The 25,595-nt window shown below is 37.9% G+C and overlaps 1 protein-coding gene across 3 annotated transcripts in view; it reads left to right on the top strand.

Moving 5' to 3' along the window:
• BCO2 (beta-carotene oxygenase 2) overlaps positions 1-25,325 on the top strand; it is a 48,923-nt gene extending 23,598 nt beyond the window's left edge. For 2 of the 3 annotated variants that reach the window (XM_024754272.1, XM_024754273.1), the window contains exons 3-12: positions 2,144-2,355; positions 2,538-2,653; positions 4,037-4,139; positions 9,211-9,339; positions 10,609-10,769; positions 11,909-12,076; positions 21,460-21,597; positions 22,193-22,375; positions 22,857-22,967; positions 24,468-25,325. In XM_024754272.1, coding sequence (XP_024610040.1) covers positions 2,144-2,355; positions 2,538-2,653; positions 4,037-4,139; positions 9,211-9,339; positions 10,609-10,769; positions 11,909-12,076; positions 21,460-21,597; positions 22,193-22,375; positions 22,857-22,967; positions 24,468-24,581 — 1,435 coding nt within the window. In that variant the 3' untranslated portion in view covers positions 24,582-25,325. The remainder of the gene's footprint in view (positions 1-2,143; positions 2,356-2,537; positions 2,654-4,036; positions 4,140-9,210; positions 9,340-10,608; positions 10,770-11,908; positions 12,077-21,459; positions 21,598-22,192; positions 22,376-22,856; positions 22,968-24,467) is intronic. The other variant, XM_024754271.1, reaches the window with a different exon arrangement.
• Positions 25,326-25,595: the final 270 nt, after the last annotated feature.

The raw sequence follows: 25,595 nt of genomic DNA on the forward strand, positions 1-25,595 counted from the left end.
AGTATATGTGTGTGTATATATATACATGTATACATATATATACACGTATATATCTACACACAGATATAAATTCATATATTTTCATTTTAGTCCTAAAACCAGTAATATTAATTGGGAAACATTACAAGTTTTTTTCTAAAGCAGAAACAAGGAAAGGATGGCTACTATCTTCACTTCTATTTAATCAGATGTAGCCAATACAATTAGACTAAAGAAATTAATTAGAGGCACACGGATTAGTAAAGTAAACCTGGAAAGCCGCAGAGAATTAATGACAAAATAACACAAACAAATAAAAGGTGAGGTAACAGGATGTAAAATTAACATACTGAAATCACTAGCTTTCATATACACAAATAATAACCAGTTAGGGGGCATAACGGTAGGAAAAACCTCATTTAAAATAGCAACAAAGAAGAGTAAATGCTCAGAAATGAGTTTAACAAGAAATGTGCAAACTTTCAAACACTCCTAAAAGACACAATTAACTAGAAAGATCCTCTGTTCTTGAATAGGATGGATGATTCAACATCACAAACATGTCAGTTCTCCCTAAGTTAATTTTTAAATTTAATACAATCTTAATAAAAATTCCAGTTTTTAAAGGAAGTTAGACAAATGAATACTAAAGTTCATGTGGAAAAATAAATATGCAAGAATAGTCAAGAAAACACTAAAAAAGAAAATTCTCAGAGAGGGGTGGGGACTAGCCCTATCAGATGTTAAAATATACTATAAAGACTCTATAATTAAAACATTGTGATATTGATGCATGAATGGACAAATAGACAAGTGATACAGAATAAAAAGCCCAGAAATGGACCCAAGAACTTACGGAAATTGAGTTTATAAACTCAATAAAATTGAGGGAGAAGGCAGTTTAAACATCCTCTCATGTCAAAAATGATAAAATTATAAAGATGTTATCTCAAATCACTGCATAAAGAGGGCCTTAAAAAAAAAACACCTTTATTTCCTGCAGTTTAAAAAAAATTGTAAAAAACACAGCTCAACCATATTTAAATGTACAGGTTAGTGTTGTGAAACAGATCTTCAGAACTTTTTCATCTTGAGAAACTGAAACTCTATACCCATTAAACAATAGCTCTCCATTTCCCCCTCCCCTGAGCCCCTGGTAACGACCATTCTACTTTCTGTTTCTGTGAATTTGACTACTTTAGATATCTCATGTAAGTGCTATCATATAGTATTTGTCTTTTGTGACTGGCTTATTTCATTTAGATGGTGTCCTTAAGGTTTATCCATGTTATAGCATGTGACAGAATTTCTTTCCTTTTTAAGGCTGTATAATATTCCGTTGTATGTTAAATTTTGTTTATCCTGTTTTTCAGCTGATGGACGCTTGGGTTGTTTCCACCTTTTGGTTATTGTAAATAATGCTGCTGTAAGATGGGTGTACAAATATCTCTTTGAATCCCTGCTTTCAAGACCGTAGCCTTTTAAGACAAGCCTTTAAGAGAAGACCAAGCCTTTTAGCTTGTTATTCATGCTGAAGACATTAAGCATTCACTCTGTCAAGCATATGAGAGAAAAGACTAAATAATATTAAACCCTTTTAAAAGCAAAGCACAAACTTTCCTTACAGTGTTTTGATGTTCCATCATTTAGATACATCATTTCTATAGTGTAATTATATGGACGAAAATGATTATCCAGTAAGGATAGTCATCTTACTTGCTTACTTTAGCATAGTTCTGATAAATTTGAAAAAATTTTAAATAAATAGAAAATGTAATATGTATAAGATATGAAGATAACTACCTCTAAAAGTTTTGGAATCCATTTTAATTTGAGAAATGTCAAGCATTCCATATGCTGATATCTTGGCTATAGGTTAAAGACAGAATTATCTTAGGTGTCACCAGCTTAGGGTTTTTCTTTAGCCCTCTGATGTGTGAGCTTTTTGATAAGGGGTAAGGGTCAAGAGAATGTAAGTTGCTCTTTCATTGTTGTACTCCAGGATATACTCAAAAGCTATCAACGCTTAATTTCAAGTTCTTTGACTGAGCAGGTTCTGCTGGGAACCCATCCCATTTCCTTATTTCTGTATTTGAAATCTCTCATTTTGGCCCCATGTTTATCTTCCTAATATTTATTTTTGTATTTTTGCTCCTGTTTAAAGGTACAATCACTGGTTTGATGGAATGGCTTTACTTCACCAGTTCAAGGTGGAGAAGGGCACAGTGACATACAGGAGCAAGTTTCTACAGAGTGATACATATAAGACCAACAGTGTTCATGATCGAATTGTGATCTCAGAATTTGGCACATTGGCTCTCCCTGATCCATGCAAGAATGTTTTCGAACGTTTCATGTCAAAATTTGAACCGCTTGGTAAGCAGCCTTTAATATGCTCAGAATTTGCAGGGGATAGTGATGATTCTTTAAATTATTATGATATATGTCAAGCTATATAAATATTGAAATATATATATTTTTGATATGAGAGGATGTTTAAACTGCTTTCTCCCTTGAGAAAGTTGTGGTGTTTAAATAACTCTGGGGTTTGATTTCAGCAATTACTGACAACACCAATGTCAACTATGTGCAGTACAAGGGTGATTACTACATTAGTACAGAAACCAACTTCATGAATAAACTGGACATTGAAACCCTGGAAAAAACAGAAAAGGTAAACTATAGGTTAAAAACGAATATAATAAACCCTAAAATTTCTCTCCATTCAAAATACTTTTTAGAGTAGCTAGTATCTGAAGAAAAAATTGGATCCTTAAACAAAATCAAAGTTACCCACTAATTCACGTCATTGTGTACCCTCTGTCCTGGTTAGAATGGCCTGTGGGGTTGGGGTGTTCCTTAAAGATAGTTCTAGACTTCTTCTTCCTTAGTCCTAATGTCTGAAAGCTAGGGCGAAGGAGAAATAGAGTAGTACAGACTTATTTCTTTTAATCTTTTTTTAAACATCTTTATTGGAGTATAATTGTTTTACAATGTTGTTTTAGTTTCTGCTGTATAACACAGTGAATCAGCTATATGCATACGTATATCCCCATATCCCCTCCCTCTTGCATCTCCCTCCCACCCTCCCTATCCCACCCCTCTAGGTGGTTGCAAAGCACCAAGCTGATCTCCCTGTGCTATGCAACTGCTTCCCACTAGCTATCTATTTTACTTTCGGTAGTGTATATAAGTCCATGCCACTCTCTCACTTTGTCCCAGCTTATCCTTCCCCCTCCCCGTGTCCTCAAGTCCATTCTCTACATCTGTGTCTTTATTCCTGTCCTGCCTCTAGGTTCATCAGAACCATTTTTTTTTTTAGATTCCTTATATATGTGTTAGCATGAGGTATTTGTTTTTCTCTTTCTGACTTACTTCACTCTGTATGACAGACTCTATGTCTATCTACCTCGCCAGAAATAACTCAAGTTTCGTTTCTTTTTATATTCCATTGTATATATGTGCCACATCTTCTTTATCCATTCATCTCTTGATCCATTAGGTTGCTACCATATGACCCAGCAATCCCACTACTGGACATATACCCTGAGAAAACCATAATTCAAAAAGAGTTGTGTGCCACAATGTTCATTGCAGCACTATTTACAATAGCCAGACTTATTTTTGCCAATTCATTTTCTGCCTAGCTACAGGGAGAACTGGACTGGAGATTATCTAGACCCATACTGCCTTCACATTACACATTAATTAAAGATAAAATAAAACTTTGGGCCAGAATTTTAATTCTTATTCTTTTGATCTTTCCTGTGATCTTGTGATCTTGGGCAAAATAAAAAATTCGTACTGGATAATCATTTTTGTCCATTTTTTGTTGGTGGTGGTGGTAGAGTTTTTGTTTGGTTTTGTTCTTTGGTCTTAGTTTCTTTTTCTTTAGTAGGAAAAATAATTTTGATTTCTCAGAGGTGAGACATTAGGGCTTAAACTGTAGTTTTTATATCTTATTTTAAAAATATTTGACACATCCCTACTGTCTATGCATCTAAATAGAGATCTTCCCATGTAACATTTAAGTCTCTGTATGGTCTTAAATTTGCAGGTAGACTGGAGCAAATTTATTGCTGTGAATGGAGCAACTGCACATCCTCATTATGACAAAGATGGAACAGCATACAACATGGGGAACTCCTATGGGCAACATGGTAAAGTTGGGATGGGGGTCTTTTAAAAAATAATTGGGAGTTAACTATCTTCCCACACTTCCGTTATGGCCAAGACGTTAACATATATGAAACTTCATTTGAAAGGTTGAGAAAGAAATCTCCGAAGTAGCATTACTGAACTTAAAATATATAATTTATAATTAAGTTCTGTTGTCTTTTTGCACATATGCTTGGAAGCTGATTTTCTATTTGATCTTTTCAGCATGACTCCCATTTTTATGTTCCATTATGCTTTTTGGCTCACAAGCATTGTAGGGATGAGTAATGTATTTCTCAAACTTGAATTTTTAGGAAGTACCATATTGTAAGTATAAGAAATTTAGAATGCTACAGCAAAGAGATATAGAGAAGGTATACTGTATATTACATAGGAAGGAATTTATTATTACCATGGGAGTAAAACACTACAAAGTAAGTTAAGGTTAAAGTTTGGTTGCATTCACAACCACTTACATCACATCTCTTTCCTGAAAGTTTGGTTGCATTCACAACCACTTACATCACATCTCTTTCCTGGTCATCCATATACTTCCCCAGCTGCCTATTATTCTGTTCCAGAAGGTTCTAATGGCTAATAACGATAACCAGCATTTATTGAGTGCCTAGTATGTGCTGGTGTTAACCGTATTTTCCATATATTTTCTCATTTAATCTTTATGAAAGTCTCTGAGAAAGGTACTATTATTTTTATTTTTTTTAAATTGAAGTATAGTTGATTTACAATGTTGTGTTAGTTTTTGGTATACAACAAAGTGATTCAGTTACATATATATGTATATTCTTTTCCATTATGGTTTATTACAAGATATCGAACATAGTTCCCTGTGTTATACGGTACAACCTTGTTGTTTATATTTTTTTAATTTAAAAATTTTTTTTTCTGGTACGCAGGCCTCTTACTGTTGTGGCCTCTCCCGTTGTGGAGCACAGGCTCCAGAGGCACAGGCTCAGTGGCCATGGCTCACGGGCCCAGCTGCTCCGCGGCATGTGGGATCTTCCCGGACCGGGGCGCGAACCCGTGTCCCCTGCATCGGCAGGCAGACTCTTAACCACTGTGCCACCAGGGAAACCCTGTTGTTTATTTTATATATAGTAGTTTGTATCTGCTAATCCCAAGCTCCTAATTTATTCCCCACCCCTTTCCCCTTTGGCAACCATAAGTTTGTTCATTTGTATCATGTTTTAGATTCCACATATAAGTGATATTGTATGATATTTGTCTTTCTCTGTCTGTCTTACTTCACTTAGTATGATAATCTGTATGTCTATCCATGGCATTAAGAAAGGCTGTTATTACCCCCATTTTATAGCAAGGGCAGTGAACCTTGAGAAGATTTAAGATGCTTGCTTAGGCAAGCTTCGGGTGTCTAGTCTGAGTAACACACAAAAACTTGCTACTAGTCACTCCATAAGATCATCTTAATTATTCATCACTGACTACAGAGGATCCTCTCAGGGCATGCACATGAATTATCCTGTACCCAAGTACACATCTCTCTCTGTTCGAAAAGGAATGTGTAAGTGTAAGCGTTAGAAGTTTCTGACTATCTTGGCTGTCATTCTGTCATCTATAACCTACGAATCTTTTTTTTTTTTCTGTACTCGGGCCTCTCACTGTTGTGGCCTCTCCCGTTGCGGAGCACAGGCTCCGGACGCGCAGGCTCAGTGGCCACGGCTCACGGGCCCAGCCGCTCCGCGGCATGTGGGATCTTCCCGGACCAGGGCACGAACCCGTATCCCTTGCATCGGCAGGTGGACTCTCAACCACTGCGCCACCAGGGAAGCCCTACTACGAATCTTTTGTATGGGTTAACTTTTGAATAGGTTAATATATACCTTTGGTAAGTAATTGACTTTGTGGATTGTTCATCTCTACCTCTCCATATTTACATGTATGAGTGTATATGAAAATGAATACTGCAGGTTTGCTTTTTACCAGCTCAAGAAGAGATAGGGTACCCTGGAAACTTCATCACTCAGCCCTCTCTCTTCTTTGTTACCTGACCTCGGGTTGGGATGTATTCTTCAAAGCTGTTATAGGAGACAGCAAACATCTTTTTAGGTAAAATCTTTCAGCAAATGGGTAAACTGACTCAGCAGTATTTTGTCCATGCATCTTTTTTGATCATAAAAAATTTATTTCTGGGGCTTCCCTGGTGGCGCAGTGGTTGAGAGTCCGCCTGCCGATGCAGGGGACATGGGTTCGTGCCCCGGTCCAGTAGATAACTTTGTAACTAGTTCATAATATGAGAAATACTGTTTAACCATTCTTAGTTATTTTTCTAAAATAAATAGTCATTATATCAGTGATTCTCAGCCTTTAGAGCACCTAAAAACCATCTGGAATGCTTCCTAGCAATGTAGATCACTGGGCTTCATCTTCAGAGATTCTGGTTCACTAGACCTGAAAAAGGGTTAAGAATCTGCATTGTAACTACACTTTCACTCCTTATCTTGGTACATTTTAACAAGATCTCCAGGTGATTTTGGTGCAAGTGGCCCATGAATCTTTGAGAAACCTTGCCACGAATCATCAGAGGCTGTGCTTGTTATTTTGCCTCAATTTGATGTTTATACGAAGTCCTGAAGAGTCTCCCAGAGTTAGGCTCACAGTATTGGGCAGGTCATTCCTTTAGGCATTCAGTTCTCTGCTGGGTGTTTCCTGGGTGTCTGTCTGCTTTGCTCATGCCTTCAAGACTTGTCTTTAGGACAGTTCATTAACTAGCAGTGTTCAAATTTAGTGAATCGAGTAATTGTCACTTAATCCAATTGCTGAGACAGAACTTTTTTCTCTTGATCTTCTAATCTCAACTAAAACTGGATTTACTTCTTTCTTACTTGATTATTTGGTTCAGTGATGAATTTTTAAACTGGAACGCAAATGTACATGTAGTTGCAGGGAGCTCTACTAGATAGTATGCGTTTGGGGGAAATTTAGTGATTTTCTTTGTAAATAAAGTGCTTGCTAATAATTTCTACCTTTCCAGGTATTTTAAAAAGGCTTTTTAAAGTTAAAAAAATCCTCTAAACATTAATCCAGCTAGTTTTAAGTACTAATTTAAAATACATAAACAGTTAGATAGTAGTATGGTACTCTTGGAACTCTAGAGTTTGTCTTTCATTTCTTTTATAACTCATCACTGTATAAAGCATGGTGTTTTATTTATAATTGGTTCTCAAAACATATAATGTCCTAACCTAGACCTCCCCATCAGTTAGTTGCTTACTCAGTGTTTTTACTAAGATGTCTGATAGATGTTACAAAATTAATTTTTTAAAAACCAAACTCTTGATCTTTCCCCCTAAACGTTCTCTGCTTAAAATGTTCCCTATGTCAGTTGATGGTAACTCTGTCCTTCCACTTGCTTAAGATGATAACTTTGGAATCATTTTTTATACCTCTCTCACATCCACATCTAATGGGTCAAAAAGTAATTTCAATAATGCCTTCAAAATATATCAAAAATCCGACTACCTCGTATCACCTCCATTGCCACCACTCTGGTTTAGGCCACCATTCTTTCTCATTTGAATTATTGTAGTAGCTTCTTAACTAGTCTCCTTACTTCTCCCCTTGCCCCACTTCAGTTTATTCTTAGCATATCAGCCAGTTATCCTTTTAACCCACCCCACCTCATCTAGAATTTTCTCTTTGCTTACTATGGATAGGGCCACGCTGGCCTCATTGCTCTTATTTGAACACTCCAAACTAATTCTTGGCTGAGAATCTTTGCATCTGATCTTCTCTCCACCTGAAATGCGTTTCTCCCAGATATCCTTAAGGCTATCTTCCTCACTTCTTTCAGGTCTTTACTCAAATGTCACCTTCTTAGTGAAACCTTCCCAGACCACCGTAATTAAAATTGCAAACAGTAGCCCCCATCCTTATACACTCACTTCTAATCCCCATTCCCTGGTTTATTTCTCAATATAGTCCTTCTCATCATCTGATGCATTATATTTTTACTTATTGTATGATTTTTTTTTAGAATTTGAGCTTTATAAATGAAGAGCCTTTTGTCTATTTTGTACACTGCTGTATACAAGTGTTTAGGATATGGTACTTAGGACTCTTACAAGAGTGCCTAGAACATAGTTGACACTCAGTAAGTAGTTGCTGATAATGAGTAGGGAACTGTATGGTTATCTTGTTCCAAAGGAAGCTTAGTGATTGCGAAGCTCTATAAGTTACCTAAGTTCTTCAGGACCTACATTGGCACTTCTAACACTAGGAAGATAATTCAATATGACCTCAATATTTGTTCATTCATTGAGTGATTTAACAAACATATGTTGTTAGTTAATCTGTCAGTAGTTATTTATAGTGTACCTACTAAATGCCAAGTCATTTTTTGGTACTGAAGATGCAAAGATGTATCAGACACAATTCCTGCTCCAGAAGAGCTCAGTCTACTAGGAAACAGATAAATAAGCAGAAAATTATAGTACAATGAGATAAGTACTATGATAGTATAGGATATAATTAAAGCATAAAGGAGGGACACCAAATGCCTTTGGGTGGGGAAGAGTCAGGAAAGGCTACTAGAGGAGTGGGTAACTTGAGGAAGTAGTAATAGTCAGATGAATGATGGCATGAATGAATGTTGATGAGACAGGATGAGATGGGACCCAAAGTGACCCCAGGGATCTAGAACACTGAAAGGAAGGAGTTGGACATGGGTACAAATGGAGATTGTTGTTTATGGAGCTGGGGAGTGGGAAGAAGGACAAATAGAATTTGAGGATATTCCTAGCTGCTACCTTATCGTTTCCTATGAAGATGGGATTGAGTTCAACTTCAGAGAGCTAGGGGGGAACCATTTGTGGACATTAAAATACAATAGCTGGAGGCAAGAATATACAGTGGAGAAAAGACAGCCTCTTCAATAAGTGGTGCTGGGAAAACTGGACAGGTACGTGTAAAAGTATGAGGGTGTCATGCATATTGTATAAATCTCTTAACTGCTCTTGCCTAGTTCACAAGTGCAAGGCTTATCTTTTTTCTTAAAATGAATGTAAAACAGTTAAGACAGGACTTTCCATTTTCCAGGTTCTTGCTATAATGTTATTCGGGTTCCTCCAGAGAAAGTAGACCTTGGGGAGACAATCCATGGAGCCCAGGTGATATGTTCTATTGCTTCTGCAGAGAGGATGAAACCTTCTTACTACCACAGCTTTGGTGAGCCCAAAAATAAGGCAAATTTTATTGGGGGCTGCCTTAATGTTTCTGTTGCAGAGGGACTAATTTTGGCAAGTACTGTGTTAATACAGTTTATCAGAGTATGGTGATAAGAGACGAAGGTTGCATTTTAATGCCAATTAAGTTCATTCTGTTTAGTCACGTACTTCTTATCCTAGCCAACTGACTGATTGAAAAGATATTTTAATACAAGCAATTACTAAAAATTTAATTGGAAACACCAATTAATTTTAAAGTTTTTAATTAATTGACTGCTCTAGGAAATAGTTGTCAGTTTAAGAAATCATTGGTCCCTTCCCAGCGCATTGAGTCAAGCTGAGATTTAGTCACCCAGCGCTAACTCCACTTCAGTTCTCTATGGAGAACAGCCTCTCCCTTCAGCCCCCTGCTCCAGGATTACACAATGAGTAACCCCTAGTCATAGAAATCAGTCTCTTTGGTTTGTTTTGTATTATGTTGTATGTCATTGAATATCTAAATACAAAGGAAAGAAATACATTTATATATGTTTCCACAACAGAGACTATGGACTTTGGGTGATCGTGATGTGTCAGTGTAGGTTCATCAGTTGTAACAAATGGACCACTCTGGTGGAGGAAATTGATAATGTGGAGGCTGTGCGTGTTTGGGGACAGGTGGTATATGGGGAATCTCTGTACCTTCCCCTGCTCCAAAATATAAAGTCTTAATTAAAAAAATATGACCATAAAAAATTGACAGAATTCAATATTTTAGGTAACTTTAAAGACCACAAATAATAATCATACAGGAAAGACTTTGATTATATTTTGGGGGAGGCAATTCATATTCCATGTAGATTGCTTCAGCTTTTTCTCAGAATATTTATCTTCTGCATCCTAAACCTTTATAGCCAATCTGCTCCTGGATTTTTACCTCCAGTGTAAATAGCAAAAGGATTAAGGAATACAGGTCCAGACCATAAATGACACTTTAATATAATGCTTCTTTGTTCCTAAACCAAAACAATTTGAAAAGAAAGAAAGAAAGAAAAAGACAAAAAGCAAGTTGGGGGCATTCAACCCAAGCTATTCTAAGCAGTTCCTGTTTTTATGTAGGAACAGAAAATAAAGATAGCAAAGCTGGGAAATGATGAAGAATTATTTCTGACTGGCATTTGTTTAGGTCAGCAGTAATGTGTCCAAGCCTTCAGACAAGTCCCCAAACTGTCACATTTCAGACAACTCTAGTTTGCCAAATAACATTTTATTGTTTGCTTGAACCTTTTAGGAATGACAAGGAACTACATTGTCTTCATTGAACAGCCTCTAAAGATGAATCTGTGGAAAATCATCACTTCTAAAATTCGGGGAAAGGCATTTTCAGATGGAATAAGCTGGGAACCCCAGTATGATGCACGGTTTCATGTGGTGGATAAGCACACTGGTCAGGTGGAGAATTTTGAGTGTACTTACTGTGAAAATGATTGGACATGAAGGCAAATTTTCATGTGATTGACTTTTGCCTTCACTGGGCATTACTTACATAAGACACTCAATCAAGGATATTACCTTCTTCCATAAGTAGGGCTAGTTATTTATTAGTTAGTACAGTGGATTTTGCATATTAGAAAATTGTAGGAAATGGTTTTATCCTTTAAATTATCTGATTCAATTAAAATGACATCTAGGAAATCCTTTTAGCATTTTAGCATGGATTTTTCCATATAATATTTGCTAAAGAGGATATTGTTCATGCAGAGGTCTTCTGTAACTTTTGCAGTGATATTTTTATTAGCTGCTTCTATGATTTCTTGATATGTAAATATGATAGTCCTACCGAAGTCTAAAGCATATTAGTTAAATATCTTTCTATATACTCCTGATTAATAGCACTATTGTATTTGTCTACTTTTAAACCTCTCTAAAGAAATAGTATCCTAAATTTACTGTACCCTAATTTCATTACCAAAAAATCCCATTTTAGTAATGAATGCATTTTTCAAAGGATTAGTCACTTAATTTATCATAAATTCTTTTTTTTTTTTTTTTTTTTTTTTGCGGTACGCGGGCCTCTCACTGTTGTGGCCTCTCCCGTTGCGGAGCACAGGCTCCGGACGTGCAGGCCCAGCAGCCATGGCTCATGGGCCTAGCTGCTCCGCGGCATGTGGGATCTTCCCAGACGGGCACGAACCCGTGTCCCCTGCATCGGCAGGCAGACTCTCAACCACTGCGCCACCAGGGAAGCCCAATCATAAATTCTTAATAGAAGTATTTTCTATTTAACCATGTAGTTAAGAGCCTAAGATTTATTTATCCTTTAAAATATTGGACCATATTTCGTGAGAACTTTAAAGTTAGTTGAAACAGTTGATTGGTCTATATCAAATAGCCCCAGTTCATTGATTAATATGAGATGAGATTTTAAATCAAAGCATATTTGCTTCCACATTCCAAATCCTGGTTTTTATACCTACCAAGCCTGTCACTTAAAGAGGGGGAAGTCTTCTTAATTTGAGCTTTGTGGATCTGTACCCTAAAGGAAATAAAATAAAATATCTATTTTTCACTGTTTGTGTTTTCCTCTGCAGCTTCTTCCAGGGATGTACTACAGTAAACCTTTTGTTACTTTTCACCAAATCAATGCCTTTGAGGACCAGGGCTGTGTCATAATTGATTTGTGCTGTCAGGATGATGGAAGAAGCCTAGAAGTTTACCAACTACAGAATCTTAGGAAAACTGGGAAAGAGCTTGATCAGGTAAAATTCTTTGCTTTGTCATGAGTTGTCAAAATATTTTTGATCTAGCCAAGTTCTGGCTTTGGGTTTGGAATTAGCTGTTTCTCTTGCCTCTTTTGTAAATAAGGAGGGAGAATGGTTTTAAAGCATTGAAGATACAGCTTTGTAATTTATTTATTTAATATTTCAAAATAATTTGAAGTATGTATTTACATAATACCTAATAAATAAAAAGTATGTTAAAGAAAGCCGAGAAATATGTTTTGAAGCACTTGTGATTAGTTCCTTATTACACTTGGGCACTAAACATACTTACATTTCCTGGAAGGAATAGTAAAATGGACTATAATATTAATTCTTTGATTAAAAAAAGTGTATCAGTTCATCTAGCTTGAAGGGATTTACTTTTTCCTGATAACCAGTTCAAGGCAGAATTTTTCCTTGGATTATGTAATGTAAATTGTTTTCTGCTATAGTTTTATTTTAATTAATTAATTAATTTTTGGCTGCGTTGGGTCTTTGTTGCTGCGTGCGGGCTTTCTCTAGTTGCGGTGAGCAGGGGCTACTCTTCGTTATGGTGCGCGGGCTTCTCATTGCGGTAGCTTCTCTTGTTGTGGAGCATGGGCTCTAGGTGCGCGGACTTCAATAGTTGTGGCTTGCGGGCTTAGTTGCTCCGTGGCATGTGGGCTCTTCCCAGACCAGGGATCGAACCCATGTCCCCTGCTTTGGCAGACAGATTCTTAACCACTGTGCCACCAGAGAAGTCCAGAGTTGCAATTTTCTGATTCTGTTTATGACCTTACTCAAAGTTTTGTGTTCTTCCGCCTTTTTGTTTCAGGTAGAAGAGCTCCTTTCAACCTTTCTTGAAAGGCAGGTTTAGTGGTGCTGAATTCTCTTAGCTTTTGTTTGTCTGGGAATGCCTTTGTTTCTCCTTCATATCTGAAGGATAACTTTGCTGGATAGAATATTCTTGGGTGACAGTTCTTAATCTTTCAATATCTTGAGTAAGTCATTCTATTCTCTTTTGACCTGTAGAGTTTCTGCTGAGAAATCTGCCAGTAACCTAATGAGGGTTCCTTTGTAGGTTACTATCTTTTTTTCCCCTGGCTGTCTTTAAAATTTTTTCTTTGTCATTGACTTTTGACAGTTTTAACATAATGTATCTTGGAGAAGGTCTTTTTGCATTCAGATAATTAGCTGTTATCTTTGCTTCAGAGACTTGGATATCCAGTTGTCCAGGTTTGGGAAGTTCTCAGCTATTATTTCTTTAAATAAACTCTCTGCTCCTTTCTCCCACTCTTCTTCTGGGATACCCATTATCCTTATGTTACCCTTCCTAATGGAGTTGGATAATTCTTGTAGAAATCTTTCATTTGTTTAGATCTTAGTTCCCTCTCCTCTTCTGTCTAATTTCTAGCTTTCTATCTTCAAGCTTGTTAGTTCTCTCTTCCATATGGTCTGCTCTATTTCCAGTGCTTTCTAACGTGTTCATCTCATTTACTGAATTCTTCAGCTCCAGAATTTCTGGTTGGTTATTTTTCATAGTTTCAATCTCTTTGGTAAGGTATTTCTTCTGTTCATTTGTTTTATTTCTGAGCTCATTGAACTGCCTTTCTGAGTTTTCTTGTAGCTCATCAAGTTTCTTCAGGACAGCTATTTTGAATTCTCTACTGGTTAGATTGCAATATTCCATGACTTTAGGTTTGATTTCTGGAGATTTGTCTTTTTCTTTTTGTGATACTGTGTTACCATGTTTTTTTTTATGGTGCTTAATGAGTTGATGTAGCCAGCACGTTTGAAGTAGCAAACACCTTTCTTCTTTAGGTAAAGCGTTTTGTTTTTTCTTTTAATAGATGCTAGCATTTCAACAGGTTAGTTATTAGAGGCCTTTCTTTTGTTCATAAGCAGGTGGCACAAGTTTTTGGTTTCTCGTACTTGAGCTGCCTGTGGCTATATTTGAAAATCAGCACTTTCCACCCTCTACCACCTCTGTGAGAGGTGTTGCCTGGTGCCCTCCCTCTCATACCTTATGCCTCCAGGGTCACTGGTGCTTTGCTGCTGCCAGTGTCACTGCTGCTGCTGGTGTTGCTGCCTCGGGCATCGGGGTGATGGGTACGTCTGTCATGTTGGGGTTGCCTGTGTTGCAGGCACTGCTGCTGTTGGGGTAGGGTGGTAGTGGGGGTAGCCAGGGTGGCTGGGGCCTCTGCTGTGTCTGGAGTTGTTGGGTTCCCAGGCCCCACAGCTGTGGATAGGGGCCTGGGTCGTGGCCACCTCCATGGCTGGAGGGGTCACAGGCCCCGCTGCCACTGTTGCTTGATTCCCTGCGGCTGTGGGTGCTGCTGCAGCCAGGAGGCCGGAGTCATGTGTGCTGCCTCCCCTGCTCTTACTGGGTTCTCTGGGGCTGCAGGCTCAGCTACTGTAGCTGGGAGTCGGGATGATAAGCACCACCTCTGCTTTCCTCTCAGTTCTGCCTCTTCAGTGTGCTCCAATGTGTGGAACTTTAGATGTACAAATGTGTGGAACTCTCTAGCCTTCCAATGTGTTGAGCAGATGAACCTTTCTTGAGTTAACATTATGTTATTGGTTGTAGACTGAAGGGGAGAGACAAAGGGAGCGTATCATGCACTATGACGCCGATGTGTACAGCATGACGCTGATGTGCTTATTTACTAATAATTTTTCTCATGAATGGATGTTGCATTTTATCAAATTTTTTTTGCACCGTTGAGATAATGACATGACTTATCCTTTCTTCTACAAATGTGGTGAGATACACTGATTGATTTTAAAACGTTTATAATAGCCATTGATTGATTTTTGAATGTTAAACTAACCTTCTATTCCTGAAGTAAATCCCAGTTGGTTGTACTGTATTTTTAATATATTTCTGGATTTGCTTTGCTAGTATCTTATTTAACATTTTTTGGCATCAATTTCATGATTAAGATTGGCCTGTAATTTTTCTTTCTTATAATGTCCTTGTTAGTTTTTTAAAATAGATTTAATTAATTAATTAATTTTAATTTTTGGCTGTGTTGGGTCTTGGTTGCTGCGCATGGGCTTTCTCCAGTTGCAGCTAGCGGGGGCTACTCTTCGTTGCAGTGCGCGGGCTTCTCATTGCAGGGGCTTCTCTTGTTGTGGAGCACAGGCTCCAGGAACGCGGGCTTCAGTAGTTGTGGCGCGTGGGCTTCATTAGTTGTGGTTCGCAGGCTCTAGAGCGCAGGCTCAGTAATTGTGGTGCACAGGCTTAGTTGCTCTGCGGCGTGTGGGATCCTCTTGGACCAGGGCTCAAACCCATGTCCCCTGCATTGGCAGGCGGATTCTTAACCACTGCGCCTCAGGGAAGCCCCCTTGTTAGGTTTTGTTCTTAAGGTTTCGCTGATCTCATACAGTGAGTAGGAAATTGTTCTCTTTTCTACTCTCTGCATGAAAAGTATAAGATTGGCATTATTTCTTAAATGTTTGGAATAATTCAACAGTAAGGTCATCTGGGCCTGTAAGTTTCTTTATAGGTAGATCTTAAATTATAAATTACATTTCTTTAATAGTATAGGGTTATTCTGATTCTCTATTTCTTATTGTGTCAGATTTGGTAAATAGTCTTTTTCTAACAAATTTATTAATGCCATCTAAAATTTCAAATTTGTTGACCAAATGTTATTCATGATATTCTATGTTTTAAAAAAATGTATGTAGGGTTAATTGATAGCCCCTGTTTTTATCCCTTATATGGTTATTTGTGCTGTCTTTTTTGTTCCTTTAGGCTTGCTAGGTTCTCATCAATTTAATGAGGCTTTTCAAAAGACCAACGTTTTGGCTTAGTTGATCTTCTTTAATGTGTGTTTATTTTCAGTTTCATCAATTTATGCTATTCTTTTCATTTCCTTTTCTACTTTCTTTGTACTTAATGTGTTCCTTTTCTAACTAAGGATATAAAACCTTAGTTTGTTATTTTTCTACCTTTCCCTCCTCAACATATATACCTTTGGGATGATAAATTTCTGTCTAGCAGAGCATCCCACAAGTTTTGATATGTTTTATTACTTTTCAGTTAAAGTATTTTCTAACTTTCACTGAGATTTCTTCTTTGAAAATTATTTTTAAACTTTCAGACAAATGGAAATCTTTCTAGTTATTTTCCCCATTGATTTCTAGCTTAATTTTACTGTATGATTTGAAGTTTATGAAATTTATTGAGATTTGCTTATGGCCCAGAAAAGATTATTTTAAAAAAATGTTTTATGTGCATTTAAAATAATAAATTTTGGATGTAGTGTTTTATATATGTTGATTAGGTCATATTTTAAAATAATATTATTCAAATCTTCTTTATTCTTATTGATCTCTATCTATCAGTTATCATATAACATGAAATGTATATTAAAATCTTTTGCTTGGAGTATAGATTTTTCTGTTTCTCGTCATAGTTATGCTAATTTTAAATTTACATATGTTGGTGCTCTGTGTGCATACAAATTTAGAATTGTTTTACCTTCCCGGTTTATTGAATATTTATCTCTAAGTAATGCTTTTTGCCATGATGTTTGCATGCTGTAACTTTCCCATCCTTTTACTTTTAACCTTTCTAAATATGTACCATGTAAGCAGCATACATTTACAAAATCCATTGTGCTAATTCTTTCTTTTTTTTTGCGGTACGCGGGCCTCTCACTGTTGTGGCCTCTCCCGTTGCGGAGCACAGGCTCCAGACGCGCAGGCTCAGCGGCCATGGCTCACGGGCCCAGCCGCTCCGCGGCATGTGGGATCCTCCCAGACCGGGGCATGAACCCATGTCCCCTTCATCGGCAGGCGGACTCTCAACCACTGCGCCACCAGGGAAGCCCCATTGTGCTAATTCTTGACTTTTGATTGGCACATTTAGTTAAACCAGTCATTAATATTTTGAGGTTTAAATATGCCATCTGACTATTTGCTTCCTATTTGTCTCACTAGTTCTTGCTTTCTCTCCTTTTTTGCCTTCTCTACATTAGTTGAGCATATTTTATTATTTCATTTCCACCTCCCCTCCCCCAAACATCACTCCACCCTCTGACCATTAGCTTGGTAGTTATACATTCTTTTAGTGGTTATTTGAGAAATCACAATATGCATCCTTGATTTAACACAGTATATTATAAATCAGTTCTTTTAATTCCTTCCAGACAATGCAAGGACTCTGGAACACTTTAACTTCATTTACTCTACACCTGATTTATATGCTACTGTTCTTATATATTTTAATTCTCTCTCTATATTAACCCTTATAAGGCATTATTATTAATGTTGTTTTATGTAGTCATAATTACCCATACTACCCATTTACCCACATCTGTACCTTCTCTTGCTCTTAATTCCTTCTAGCCTCTCTGAGCATCCATGTGGAATCATTTTCTTTCTGACTGAAGAACACCTTTTAGTATTTTCTTTAGTTCAGATATGCTGGTGATGAAATCTCTGTTTTTGCTTGTCAGAAAAATGTCTTTATTTTACCTTCTTTCTTGAAGGATGTTTCCACTGGATAAAGAATCTAGGTTGTTATTTTCTTTTGACAATTTAAAGATATCATTTCATTGTCTTCTGATTTCTGTTAAGAAATCAGCTGTCAGTCTAAAGCTTTGCTCCTTTGAAGTTGAACTACCACCCCCGCCGCAAAGATTTTCTCTTTGGTTTTCTGTAGTTAGTACTATGATATTTTTTAGTATGAGTTTCTTTTGATTTATTTTTACTATTTTTTTCCTTAAGGATTCTTTTTTTTTTTTTTTTTTTTTTTTTTTTTTTTTTCGTATGCGGGCCTCTCACTACTGTGGCGTCTCCTATTGCGGAGCACAGGCTCCGGACGTGCAGGCTTAGCGGCCATGGCTCATGGGCCCAGCTGCTCCGTGGCATGTGGTATCTTCCCGGACCGGGTCATGAACCCGTCCCCTGCATCGGCAGGCGGACTCTCAACCACTGCCCCAACAGGGAAGCCCCAAACATTCTTCTTCAGCTGTGTATATTCTGCTGTTAAACCTAGGCACTATGTTCCTAAACTCATTGCATTTTTCAGTTCTAGAATTTTGATTCCCTTCTCTTTTTTAATTTTAGTTCTCTGCTACAATCCCAATTTAAAATAATTTCCTCCAATGTATTCAGAATAGTTAAAGTCTGATAACTCTATTCTCTGGATCACTTGTGGTTCTGTTTCTATCATTTGTTGTTTATCTTCTTGTTGTTTTTTAAATCATGCTCTCTTGTAATCTCATGTGCTGACTAATTTTTATTCTATACAGAATACTGTGTTTGAAAAATTGTAGGAGGGATATTTTGAGACTCTGTTATCTTCCTCTAGGGAAGATTTTCATTTGCTTCTGGCAGATGGCTAGGGTACATTATCAATTGAAGATATTCTTAATCTAGTTATAGGGGTTGAGAAAATTTGAAACATGATACAGTTACTGCAAGAGCTGGACTATTTTTGTTTATTTTTACTTCTAGGGTACAGCCTAAGGGATCCTGACCCAAAGAGCTAGAGGTTTATCAAGGCTTCCCCTTCTTGGAGACTTTGAACTACAACTTTTATTTTTCTGGCTCCTCAAAACTATCAAAATCTCTTCTCAGTAGGGCCAAGTGATGGGGGACTTGGTATGGCAATATCCTTATAAAAGGGTAACATGAAGGAGCCTTGTGGTGATGGAACTGTTCTGTGTACCTTGAGTATGGTGGTGATCATATGAATTTACATGTGATAAAATTGCATAAAACTAAACACACATACACACACACACATACAAACACAAATGAGTGTGTGTAAAATTGGTGAAATCTGAATAATGTTGGTGGATTATATCCCTGTAAGTTTCCCTGTTGTAGTGTTGTTATGTAAGAGGTCATCATTGGTGAGACTGGATGAAGGATACATGGGATCTCTCTGCATTGTTTGTTTTTTTTTAATGTGGTAAAATATACATAACACAAAAGTTACTATTTTAACTATTTTTAGGTGTATAATTCAGTGACATTAAATACATTAATGATGTTGTGCAACCAACATCACTATTCATTTCCAGAACTTTTTCATCATCCCAGACAGAAACTCTGTACCCATTAAATAACAGCTCCCTATCTCCTCCCTCTCCCTAGGTCTTGGTAGCCCTTATTCTACTTTCTGTTTCTATGAATTTGCCTATTCTAGGTACCTCATATAAATGGAATCATACAAGATTTTTTCTTTTGTGTCTGGCTTATTTCATTTAGCATAATCTTTTCATGGGTTATCCATGTTGTAACATGTATCAGAATCTCATTCCTTTTAAAGGTTTAATAATATTCCTTGTATGTATATACTACCTTTTGTTTTTTCATCTGTTGGGGGACATTTGGGTTGTTTTCAGCTTTTGGCTATTATGAATAATGCTGTTATGAACACTGGTGTACAAGTATCTGTTTGAGTCCTTGTTTTCAATTCATTTTGGCATATACCTAGAAGTGGAACTGCTGGATCATATGATAATTCTATTATATCTAACTGTTTGAGGAGCTGCCAAATTGTTTTTAACAGGAGATGCACCATTTTACATTCCCACCAGCAATGCACAAGGGTTCCACTTTCTTCACATTCTCACAAACACTTGTTTTCTGGATTTTTTTGTTTGTTTTGTTGTTTTGTTTTGTTTTTTGGTTTATAATAGCCATCCTAATGAGTGTGAAGTATTATCTTATTGTCGTTTTGATTTTCATTTCCCTAATGACTAATAATGTTGAGCATCTTTTCATGTACTTATTGGCTATTTGTATATCTTGGTGAAATGTCTAGTCTAGTCCTTTGCCCATTTTAAAATCAGTTGTTTGCTTTTCTGTATTATTTCTTACAGCTGCTTGTAGGTCTGCAATATATATCTCAAAATTAAAAAGTTTAATAAAAAATTCTTTTATATTTTCTCAGCCTTTCAGCTGCCTGTTCTTAAAAGCAACTGATGTCCTTAGTGGAAAATTTGCCCCCAATATGTAGTTTCTGTGGGTTTCCTTCTTCCAAATCTATGCCCCGTTGTTCTTCATTACCTTTTTCAAGCTCACCAGCGCCTTCAAACAGCTGTTTTAAACATTTTTGTCCAGTTTTTCTATCTGTTCTCAGGGAAACAGTTGATCCATATTGCCTAACTCACCATTATTGGCACTCTCTTTTTGTTCATCTGTGGGTTTGCAAAAGACAAAAATGTTTACATAAATTTAAAAGTGAATTTTTAAAAGCTAATTGTTTATGAAGCTTAAAAATAGCACTAAGTCTTTACTTAGTAAAAACATTTCTGCATGTTATGGAGATGATATGGGTTAGGTATACGGGGGAAAATGGCATAGTTTGTTGCCCATCTTACAATATTTCAAGAGAGGAAGATGTGCTTAAGCCATTCTTACTGTCATAAAAAGTACACTTATTTTATTAGGGTCTCCTGCTTAAGCATCATCTCTGCAGAGATGCTGTGTTGGGGGTCCCCCAAACCACTCTTTGTTTTGATGATTCACTAGGAGGGCTCATGGGTCCCAGAATAATCAGAAAAAAAGAAAGGTACATGGGATGAAGTCTGGAGGAAACCAGGTGCATGCTTTCAAGAGCCCTCTCCCAGGATATACTTGATTCCTCCAGCAACTCGTTGTGACAACACGTGTGAAATGTTGCCTGCCAGGGGAGCCCACCCAAGCTGGCAGTCCAGGGTGTTTGTTGGGGATCAACACATAACATATATGGCCCCTACATGAGTAACCTCAATTACTGAAGTTCTAGAGCCCCATAGAGAAGGCAGGTGTTCATTATGAATCACGTTGTTGGCATAAACTATAAGAACAAATTAGTACCGCGCGCCTCAAGGCCTCAGGCATGCGAACGTACTCTTATCAGACTGAACATTCAAAGAGCTCCGTTCCCAGGTGCTGGCCAAGGACCAGCCATGAAAACAGGGCTTTCCTGAGAATGTGCAGGGTTTGAGCAACCCAGGCCTGCTAAGTTAGCCCATTTCCACACAGAGTTCTTCCTGGACCAAACCTGAGGAAGGAAGCATCCATTTTACTCTCTAGTCCCTCACCCTTCAGTGTGTTTCTTATTGGCACTTATCACTATCTGACTTTGAGCTATATAATCATTTATTTATTTGACACTACTTAAGTAACATATATGTCTTATCTATTATCATTCTTTCTCCACTAAGGCCAGAGACTGTTTTGTTCGCTGTTGTGTTCTCAGTGCCTGAAACAGAGCTTGGCCTATTGTAGGTACTCAACTGATATTTGCTGAGTAAATGAATGAATGAAAATGATCAATTATGCAATTACTTAGAAATGCCAATAATACTGACTGGATCTCAGTTATTGGGACATGCTGTTATTCTATGAATGACAATTTTCTCAACAGTTTATTTCTCTCTCCTGAACAGGTCTATAATTCAGTAGCCAGATCTTTCCCTCGAAGGTTTGTTTTGCCCTTACATGTCAGTTTGAATGCCCCTGAAGGAAAGAACCTCAGCCCCTTGACCTATTCTTCAGCCAGTGCTGTGAAACAGGCTGACGGAAAGGTATGCTATGAATGGACATTAGACTAAGACTTTGATCCTCTGTAGTGTTTCTTCATTCACTAGTAAAGTAGTGTGGCTATGTAGTGTGGCTGTTCTCCACAATGTTTGGTGCCCAGTAAGTTTTATAACATTCAGCTGAGCAGGGTAAGGTCATAGAGCATGGCTTGCAAAAGAGCCACAGAATTCTGGGTGGGAGTGAGCAGTGTATTTACCTATCCCTTTTGTGTTTTGAAACAAATATATGAAACTTTCTAATGGTTGTGGAATGTCTAAGTATTTGAGATAGGAATTGACCATCCCACCTTTTAGATAATTTGCACTTACATATCATTGTGTAGCTAACAATGTCTCAGCTTTAGTAGAATAAAAGCCCACTTCTACCTCCTATGCCATTTGATAACTTAGTCACAAAACCAGATAATCTTTTATATGTTCATACACATGATGAAAAGAGGAACAATATTAAAAAATGACATAGAACCTCAGTTTTCAAGCCCTGTCACAAACTCTTATAGGGTGTTAGCCCCACGCTGACCTGCACTGAAAAAAGTAAGAATTAAGCAATCACTACAAATCCTTTTGTGCCCTCATTTAGATTTTGTGCTCTTATGAAAACCTATATCCTGAGGACCTAGAAGAGGAAGGAGGTGTTGAATTTCCCCAGATCAACTATGGCCAATTCAGTGGCAAAAAGTATCAGTTCTTCTATGGCTGTGGCTTTCGGCATTTGGTGGGCGATTCTCTGATCAAGGTTGACGTGGTGAACAAGACACTGACAGTAATGAAATTCTCTTTCCTTTTCTGAACTCTTAAAAAACCTATTCTGCCCTTTGAATTAATTTCTGGTTTTTTTTAAAGGTAGGTCTTGAGATTTTTTAATATTTAAGCAGCTCAGCCACTTACTTTTATTAAATCTGAGAACCATGGAATCACATAGATTAGGGGTATGTTCTCTCTAGGGAATCTAAATGAACCACAAGCCCAGAGAAACAATTCTATGCTTGATATATTTTGAGAGAAATCATGGGACACCTCTATTTCAAGTTGATGGGAAACTATAATTACACCAGTTGTGTTTGATGATAATGGAATCTGCAGCTGCAAAAGCTCCCTCTCCTATATTTAACTCAGTAAGCCTGATTCTTCTACTGTTGGACCATTGCACTGACAGTCAAGTTCATGCTGGGACTGACAATAACTATAGAAAGCTTCCAGTTCATAACCAGTCTTTTATCAAATACTTTTTTGGGGACTTACAGGTTTGGAGAGAAGACGGCTTTTATCCCTCAGAACCTGTTTTTGTTCCAGTACCAGGAACCAATGAAGAAGATGGTGGGGTTATTCTTTCTGTGGTGATCACTCCCAACCAGGTAAATGTATTTCCGTCATCGTCAGAAAGAGAAAGAGCACTGGGCCTTCTGAGGGTTAGATTTAGTGATACTGTTGATGGTTTATTTTGATTCCACTTCGGCACCTTCTCCCTTTTCTTCCTCTCCTTATTATTTGGGTACCCTTTTATCATAATCAGTACTTTATTACTGTTTTAAAGTTCTATTTTAGAACCATAATAATAATTAACATTTGCATAGGAATTTATTTACAAACCTCTTTCATACATATTATCTTATTTAGTCATCAAAACAACTTTGTGGGGTACCATTTTACACGTAGAATTTGTAACTTAAGGAAGTTGAAAGAGACTTGCATCAGATCTCATAGTGGTAAAGCCAGTATTTAAATCCCAAACTTCTGAATTCTAGTCTAATATTTCATACCACCATCTGTGCTGCCAATTTAAATTGAGTGACCCAAGGGACTTCCCTCATGGTCCAGCGGGTAAGACTCTGTGCTCCCAATGCAGGGGACCCGGGTTCCATCCCTGGTCGGGGAACTAGATCCCGCATGCATGCCGCGACTAAAGAGTCTGCATGCCTCAGCGAAGACCCAGTGCAGGCAAAATAAATAAATATTAAAAAAAACCCTAAAAACTAAAATAAAATAAATAGAGTGACCCAAAAATCTAATGTGATAGGCCCTGACCTAGTGTCTCAAAAATGTTGATATCTTTTTAAAAAAAAATATTTATTTATTTATTTGGCTGCACTGGGTCTTAGTTGCAGCACATGGGATCTTTAGTTGCGGCATCCGGGCTCCTAGTTCCCTGACCAGGGATCGAACCTGGGCCCCCTGCACTGGGAGCATGGAGTCTTAAGCACTGGACCACCAGGGAAGTCCCAATAATGTTGATATATAACTTCTTGTCTAGGGCAGTCTTGTGGCAGTAGGTTCACTTTGAGTACCAGCTTTGATCAATTATTACTGGCTACCTGGGGTGTTGGATTCTGAGGCTTTTTAAGGTTTAGATGTGGAAAGTGCTGTGATCAATTAATAATGCCTGCCATGGGCTTAGGAGGACTTGGTCCTCATGCCAGGTACTTGCCACTCCTGTAATTAGACCAGGGCAAATCTCAGTCTGCCTTGCAATGCTACCTTTTGAACAGCTCCGAAGTAACACAAAATGGAGGCATTTCATTTTAGAAGAATTTTTATGTCTCTTAGGAGATTGAAAGGGGCAGGTAAAAAGATCCTTAAACCCAAAGAGATCCTGTGAAGGTGATTGATATAGAGAACTTATTCTTTGCTCTAGATATGTACTTCTTCAGGTGTAATTTCCTTTTCTGTTCAGTTCAGCATTCTGCAAACATTTAGTGAATGAATAGGCAAGGCACTGTGCTAGATGCTGGGGGTGGACATGAAGATGAGTAATATGTAGTCTCTTAGGAATTTTACAGCCCACTGGAGGAAACAGACAGATTTTTTTGTAGAAAAAAAATAAGAGGGAATATTCAGTATTGGCTTTCCTTTTCTAGAATGAAAGAAATTTTCTCCTAGTCTTGGATGCCAAGAACTTTGAAGAACTGGGCCGAGCAGAGGTGCCTGTGCAAATGCCTTACGGGTTCCATGGCACCTTCGTGACCATCTGATGGAACATCTACAAGGTTTGGGAACTAGGTTTTAAATGAATGTGCTCTGTACAAAAGAGAGAGCAAAGTTGCACCTTACCTTTCAAACTACAGACACCTGGTTTTAAAATTTCTATTAAAAATGGAATTCATGAGATAATTATGGTTTTATATTTTCTTAGGGATCTTCCTTGAAAACATTAAGCAAGTGTTGATACAGCCTTTTGAAGAGAGTTTTAAATTTATATTTACTGGATATATCTTATAGGTAATAAGAATACATGAAAGAAAAACTAGACCTGATTATCACCACCAGATAAGTGGGTGACAGAGGTTCCCACACTTGGGAGAAGAAATACAGATAACCATAGCTAGTAGAATATGAATATAGGTCTGAAAAGCCCCTTGTTTTTTCCATTACAGCCTGCCTGTTGCTACTGGTCCTAAGGTACTCACAGAGGATGTCACGCTTGGAGGCTCCTTCTAAACTGGCTATTTCTCTGCTGTCCAGAGCAGATGCCACTGCAGTTGAACCACCAAGTTCCACCTCCTACCCTGCCCCCAGCTCAGCCTTGGGAGGCTGTTGTTTTGAGGGATGTTGTTAAAATCAGGCATTTTCCCCTAATCTCCAGGTGTCTAGTTCTTCAGAGAACCATGAAAAGTTGGTAGTTCTGACCATACGACCCAGCAATTCCACTACTGGGCATATACCCTGAGAAAACCATAATTCAAAAAGAGTTGTGGGGCTTCCCTGGTGGTGCAGTGGTTGAGAGTCCTCCTGCCGATGCAGGGGACACGGGTTCGTGCCCCGGTCTGGGAAGATCCCACATGCCGCGGAGCGGCTGGGCCCGTGAGCCATGGCCGCTGAGCCTGCGCGTCCGGAGCCTGTGCTCCGCAATGGGAGAGGCCACAGCAGTGAGAGGCCCGCGAACCACACACACACAAAAGAAGAGTTGTGTACCAAAATGTTCATTGCAGCTCTATTTACAATAGCCAGGACATGGAGGCAACCTAAGTGTCCATCGACAGATGAAT

Source organism: Neophocaena asiaeorientalis, unplaced genomic scaffold (genome assembly GCF_003031525.2).
Source record: "Neophocaena asiaeorientalis asiaeorientalis breed wild unplaced genomic scaffold, Neophocaena_asiaeorientalis_V1.1 scaffold21, whole genome shotgun sequence".
In the NCBI taxonomy this organism is placed as follows: Eukaryota; Metazoa; Chordata; class Mammalia; order Artiodactyla; family Phocoenidae; genus Neophocaena; species Neophocaena asiaeorientalis.